The sequence below is a fragment of the Pinus tabuliformis genome, chromosome 7, assembly GCF_031772625.1.
Source record: "Pinus tabuliformis cultivar Carrire ecotype Pingquan chromosome 7, CPIR1, whole genome shotgun sequence".
Lineage (NCBI taxonomy): Eukaryota > Viridiplantae > Streptophyta > Pinopsida > Pinales > Pinaceae > Pinus > Pinus tabuliformis.
Genome location: NC_142293.1, coordinates 1,262,342,198 through 1,262,348,593, shown reverse-complemented (window position 1 = coordinate 1,262,348,593; position 6,396 = coordinate 1,262,342,198). Strand labels below are relative to the sequence as shown.

Sequence of the window (6,396 nt, the reverse complement as noted above, 5' to 3'; positions counted from 1 at the left end):
AATGTGTGTAACTTAGAAGAGACATAAAAAAAAAATGACTTTAGCAATACTATATTGAATAGAATATTTACAATTTTTTTTGTCTATAGAGAAATTGGCAACTGGACCGAGCTTGACACTGGGTCATTCCAACCACTACCACTATAACCTCTAAGTGAACCCAGTCATTCCAACCACTACCACTATAACCTCTAAGTGAACCCACATGCACCCTATGCATGACCCACATAAATCAAGAGGAATTTGAACTTGGAACTTAACCGCTTGTTCTCACATGACTTGATTCCAACCACTACCACTATAACCTCTAAGTGAACCCACATGCACCCTGTGCATGGCCCACATAAATCAAGAGGAATTTGAACTTGGAACTTAACCGCTTGTTCTCACATGACTTGATTCCAATCGTTGCTACTATAACCTGCACGTGAACCCACATGCACCGAGCTTGACATTGGGTCATTCCAACCACTACCACTATAACCTCTAGGTGAACCCGGTCATTCCAACCACTACCACTATAACCTCTAAGTGAACCCACATGCACCCCGTGCATGACCCACATAAATCAAGAGGAATTTGAACACCCACATGCACCGAGCTTGACTCGGGGTCATTCCAACCACTACCACTATAACCTCTAAGTGAACCCGATCATTCCAACCACTACCACTATAACCTCTAAGTGAACCCACATGCACCCTGTGCATGACCCATATAAATCAAGAGGAATTTGAACTTGGAACTTAACCACTTGTTCTCACATGACTTGATTCCAATCGTTGCCACTATAACCTGCACGTGAACCCACATGCACCCCAAACACGAATAAGAAGAATTTGAACCTTGAACTTCAAACTTCAAAACAAAATGCAAACTATATCTTTAGACAAATAGTAATTCCTCTTTAGAGGAAAAATTTGAACCTTGAACTTCAAACTTCAAAACTAAAATGCAAACTATATCTTTAGACAAATAATAATTCCTCTTTAGAGAAATAATAATTTTACGTTATTCACGATAAATTATTATAGTTTAAAAAAAATAAAAATAAAAATTCACATTAAAAGTTTATTCATTTAAATAAATTAATTGTTAAAAAGTAAAATTGTTATACTTATTAAAAAAATGGTTTTAAATTTACAATTCCTATATTTTTATATAAAATTAAATTAACTATTTTTATAAAAAAAAAAAAAGTACATAGTTACTCCATTATTTCATTTATTCCTTAACCTACTAAAATTAAGCTTTTAATTCATTAACTCTCCAATCATTCATCCTATTTAATCTATTTCAATAAAACCTCAACTTTTAATACTCTCACCCTCTTAGATTCAACTTTTAATACACTCACCCTCTTAATCTAAGTTAAATACAAACCAATAACCCAAATTAAATATAATCACTAACCTCGACCTACTACATAAACCTCATATAAAACTCCAAAACCCCAAATTATCTTTTACTCTAATCAACCATCCAAAAGAAGTTCACTAAATCTCATCATCTTTCTTTCATCACACCTCCTTTTCTTTAGGGAGAACAGGAGTGCAAAACTAATTCATGACAATAAGCGTGGATTGCATTTAGTGTATGCTAACCCCATTTTAATCCGGTATAACCCCATTTACGGGGTTAATGAGAGAGTCGGTCGGGCTTCCGGTATTTTTTTCATTTGTTTAGGGTTTTTATCGACTCCAGTCTTTTTCATATATAAAAGAATGGCTAAATTTGAAAATTCACACTTAATCTCACTCATTTCGGGACGAATATTAATACCGACCACAAGGCTCGTTGGTTCTGGCATCAAAGGTTTTACTCGAAAGTTTATATATCTTTTGCCACTGTCATTTTCAGATATTGATTTTGTTCCACAGCGATAAGAGCACTACCACCGGGGAGCAGGTATAAGTTGTCAATGAATATTTCCGTTATGATTCTCTAATTTTTTTCTATCTTTAGATTTTCTATGGGTTCTTCTATCTTCATACTCACCCATTTCTATTCCTTCTTTTTGAAGGTTTAGGCGGTTTTAGAGCAGACATGCCTCCCCGAGCAGTGAAGAAGCCCGGGAGAACAGCAGCTCCCAAGAAACCCGCGGCGAAGAGCCCGAGCAAAACTGCACAGAGTACCAAAAAGTCTCCGCTACCGAAGCCCGAGCCTGAATTTGTTAAAAATGTTGAGATGCTAGAACAGTCAACACCGGTAGAGGACACTAAGCCCGAACCTGAAATTGCTCAAAATGTTGAGGTGCTACAACAGACCACCCCTGTACAGGACACTACGGTTCCCCAGGTTCCCGTAAAGGAGGACAAAAGTATAGATGGGAAGTTAAAAGAGCCGTCAGCCAAACACGCCGCTGCTACAGAGTCAGCCCCTGTGAGTGAATCTGCGCCTAAGGAAGGTACGATTTAAGGGACTCTTTCTTGAACGGTTCAAGGTGTTTAGTAGCGTTTAAATTTTTGCGTTTTCATTTGGATTTGTGTTTTTTGTGCTTTCTATTGTTGCCGCCGTTAAATTGCAGTCTGTTGTTCAGAAGGGTATGGTGGTTTTGCATCTGAACGTTATGTTAGAGTTTGTAAGATTTTACATTATTAAATATTACCAAGGCCAATATAGGCTAGTAGTTTAAACAAGTCTGTGTAACAGATCTTCAGAATTTCCTTTTTGTTTGGTTCCTCAATGGCAGTTCCTCTTTTAGGAAAGTTCAAAACGAATTGAGCTTTTTCAAGGTCTTAGAAATAATCCAGTTAAAGCTTTCCTAATTTGCAATGAATGTGAGATCAATTACTTGGATAATGTAGGGGTGCTACTGATACCGATGCTGATCATTTGATTATATTCGCTGATATTGTATTAATCATATTGTTAATTATTCGCTTATCATGTTGCTTAAAGCGTATTGGATTGTTCTAAACATGCTTGGTTTTGCAATCAAGATTTGTGAATCATTTTGTTTTCTTGCATTGAAATTGTTGTATTTTTTTCAAATCTGCATGATGCAGAAGTAGACACTAAGGCTCCCTTCGATGAGGATGACAATGGGGAGAGACTTGAGCTATATGAAAATGTGTCACAATATGAACCGGAAGAGGAAGAAGAGGATGAGGCAGCAGCAATGGATCTGCAGCAGGACGGTGTTGCACAGGAAGATGAGGAAGAAGCATTCGAAGATCGTTTGGACGAAGGAGAAGATGCTGGTGATGAAGGTGTAGATGATGAAAGTATAGGTGAAGAGGAGGAAGGTGTGGGTGAGGAAATGGAAGGTGAAGGTGAAGAAGTGGGTGAGGAACATGAAGGTGAAGAAGATGATGAACAAGACGAAGTTGTCAAAGAAAGGCGCAAGCGAAAGGAATTTGAAGTATTTGTTGGTGGCCTTGACAAGGATGCTGAAGAAGAAGATCTGAGAAAAGTATTTAGTGAGGTTGGCGAAGTTGTTGAAATTCGACTTATGATGAATCCCCAAACACAGAAAAACAAGGGATTTGCCTTTATACGCTACGCAGACGTTGATCAAGCTAAACGTGCTTGCACAGAACTCAAGAATCCACAGGTGCTTCTTTGATTCATTGTTTGACATGAATTTGTGTGCAATGTGATCCTTAGCCTTGCTTTAACTTGCTCAAGTATGTAACAGTTATGCACTATTTATGTTACAGGTTAAAGGTAAAGTTTGTGGGGTCTCACCTAGTGAGGACAGTGACACACTTTTCTTGGGCAATATATGCAAGACATGGACAAAGGAAGCTGTGAGTTTTCATGTTTTAGTTTACTATACTATCCATTTTATTCAATTGGACAAAATATTTTAATGTGTATTTTGGAACATTTTTATAATTTACATTATTTTTGGAATTTTTTATAATTTACATTATTTTTGGTTTTTCAGCTGAGAGACAAGTTACAAAGCTTTGGTATTGATAATATTGAAGATCTCACTCTAGTCGAAGATCCTAAAAATGAAGGAATGAATCGTGGCTTTGCCTTTCTGGAGTTTTCAGTCCGTTCAGATGCCATGAATGCGTATAAACGGCTGCAAAAGCGAGATGTTTTGTTGGGTACTGATAAAACTGCGAAAGTATCATTTGCAAAGACATTCGTTGAGCCTGATGAGAAAGTTATGGCAAAGGTGCGTGCATTTTTATCTCTTCGATACTGTTTAGATAGGATGGATAATTATGATATTGATAATCAGTTGAATTTTGTAATTCTCTGAGACTAAAATTAAAAGCTTTATCTCATCAAGATTCTGTCAGCATTTTGCTGAACTGAATTCTGGTTTGATGAGTAACAAGCTCCTATTACCAATATTAAAAGTTTCGTGGTTAAAGAGTTTTGAATCCCTGTTTTCTACTGCACTATTGCAGGTTAAGACCGTATTTGTTGATGGGTTACCACCTTCCTGGGATGAGGATAGCGTCAGAGAGCAATTTAAGAAATATGGTGATATCGATAAAATCGAATTGGGACGCAACATGCCTTCTGCAAGGAGGTTGGACTTTGGATTTGTCACATTTTCAACACATGATGCTGCTGTAGCATGTATAGATGGAGTTAATAACATTGGGCTAGGAGAAGGTGATAATAAGGTATGCTTATGGGCTTCATTTATTTATTCTCTTTGCTTTTTTAAAGAACGTTATGTTTTTTTCCTTTTCTGAATTGTGACCATCTTGCTTTTTTTCAAAGAACGTTATGTTTTTTTCCTTTGCTAAATTTTGTGACCATCTTGCAGGTGAAGGTGAAGGCTAGATTATCAAAGCCTCGTCAAAAAGGAAGATTATGGAAAAATGGTCTTCGCGGGGATTATAAGGTTGGTCGTGGTCGTGGTAGTGCGCAGGGTGGCAAGGTTCCATGGATTCGAGCCCCTACCCGTTTTAAACCTCGGAGCTTTGGAGCTCGTGGTGACCGTTTCCTGGGTCGAAGAGGTCAAATTGGACGTCGTGGAGTAAAGCGTTCTCTGCAACCGAATTCATATCCACCTGTATCAGAGAGACTTCCAAGTAGGCACTCGCCACCATTTGAAAGGGTGCGAGATAGGCGCGCGCTAGGTAACTAATAGTATAAAATAGTGGTTCAATTCAAGTGCTATCAAGGCACAAGTTTCATTCATGGAAATATTTCATTATTATCTTGCTTTGGCTTGTTGATGGGCATAAATGTCTGTGTTGTTTGGCATAAATTTGTTTAGCGCCAGCATATCAGAGTAACTCAAGTGGGGCTTATGGAAGACGAGATGGTTATGCAAGTCGTGGGTCTAGTAGCTATTCAGACGATGCACATCCTCGAGACGTGTCACGGTCACGTCGGCCTCCAAATCCAGAAGAAAGCTATGGTCGACGCATGGATAAGCCTTATCGTGATAGCGGTGATCGTGATTATGATAATATTTCTGGATCAAAACGTTCATATTCTGCACTGGTTTGTTGTTGATATTTTCCTCTATGTTATTGTATCTATGTTGTTCTTTTGTAAGGTATTTTACTAAAATTTATACCTTTGCCATTTCTAGGAAGAACCAACTAGATATGGAGTACCGGCGACCAGGAACTCGAGGTCTCGCTTAGAATACGGTATCAGTGGTAGTGCATCACGGTATGGGGATTATGGTGAATCCAGTAGGTGAGAATCGATTTGGACATCCAAGTTATTTTGCATCACCAAGAGTGATATATCATAGTAATTTTGTGGTGACACTGCATACTTTTTTCTGTTCAGACTTGGGAGAGGCTCCCAGCTAAGATACGGTGGTGGGCACGGACAGGACTCATATGGCTACGGAGGAAGTCATACATACGGTAAGGATTTTATAAATTGATAATAAAGTGCTTACGCCCTTTCAATTTCTTTCCAATAATTGATTTTTGGTTTGAATGTATTATATAGGTTCTCTCAGGGGCAGTGGAGCTGGTGGAACATATTCCAGCTATGGAAATGATTATTTGGCGAGTGGGGCCAATGTATGTTAAAACTTAAAACAGCACTTTCATAATGTCAGAGTAGGAACTTATTGCTGGATATTTTACTGTGTTTATTTTTATTATTCTAGTTGTGTTTTTTAAAATACTTACATTTTGTTAATATTTACAGAATGGTGGTAGCGGTTCTTATTCATCTCGATATTTGAGTCGCAGTATGGGTAGTGGATACCCAACTGGAAGTGGCTCGAGGTCTTATTTTTAAATTGAGAGTTATTTTGCCGGCGATGTTGTGAATTTCTAATTGGAATAATATCTCATGGAAGAAGACACGATACATGCCATATGCTTACGATATTGCATTTGTGCATCACTATTACCATGAGACAGAGTTGTGGCTTTTGTTATATGTTTTGTTTATCAGTTACGTTATCAATTTGATTTATTTTTTATTATGTTAATGGAACATTTTTAG

The 6,396-nt window shown here is 37.8% G+C and overlaps 2 protein-coding genes across 2 annotated transcripts; both read left to right on the top strand.

Annotated features, from left to right (window-relative positions):
• Positions 1-2,039: 2,039 nt before the first annotated feature.
• Positions 2,040-3,148, top strand: LOC149252013 (uncharacterized; the record flags this gene model as incomplete). The annotated part of the gene is made up of 3 exons (XM_089454054.1): positions 2,040-2,253; positions 2,299-2,406; positions 3,002-3,148. Coding segments are annotated over exons 1-3 (462 nt in total), but the record flags the coding sequence as incomplete, so codon positions are not given.
• Positions 3,149-3,163: 15 nt separating this feature from the next.
• LOC149252012 (uncharacterized) lies at positions 3,164-6,186 on the top strand. Its single transcript, XM_089454053.1, has 10 exons — positions 3,164-3,556; positions 3,663-3,752; positions 3,893-4,132; positions 4,371-4,592; positions 4,739-5,054; positions 5,195-5,424; positions 5,516-5,625; positions 5,722-5,801; positions 5,890-5,963; positions 6,094-6,186. The coding sequence occupies exons 1-10, from the start codon at positions 3,263-3,265 to the stop codon at positions 6,184-6,186; spliced, it is 1,749 nt and encodes a 582-aa protein (XP_089310179.1). The 5' UTR covers positions 3,164-3,262.
• Positions 6,187-6,396: the final 210 nt, after the last annotated feature.

What these genes read in the sequence shown, in the direction of transcription:
- LOC149252012 (XM_089454053.1), top strand. Translation starts at nt 3,263, where the DNA reads ATGGAAGGTGAAGGTGAAGAAGTGGGTGAGGAACATGAAGGTGAAGAA. An exon ending in TAGGAGAAGGTGATAATAAG is followed by an intron (nt 4,593 to 4,738) that starts GTATGCTTATGG and finishes ACCATCTTGCAG; the next exon opens with GTGAAGGTGAAGGCTAGATT. An exon ending in GATTATGGTGAATCCAGTAG is followed by an intron (nt 5,626 to 5,721) that starts GTGAGAATCGAT and finishes TTTTCTGTTCAG; the next exon opens with ACTTGGGAGAGGCTCCCAGC.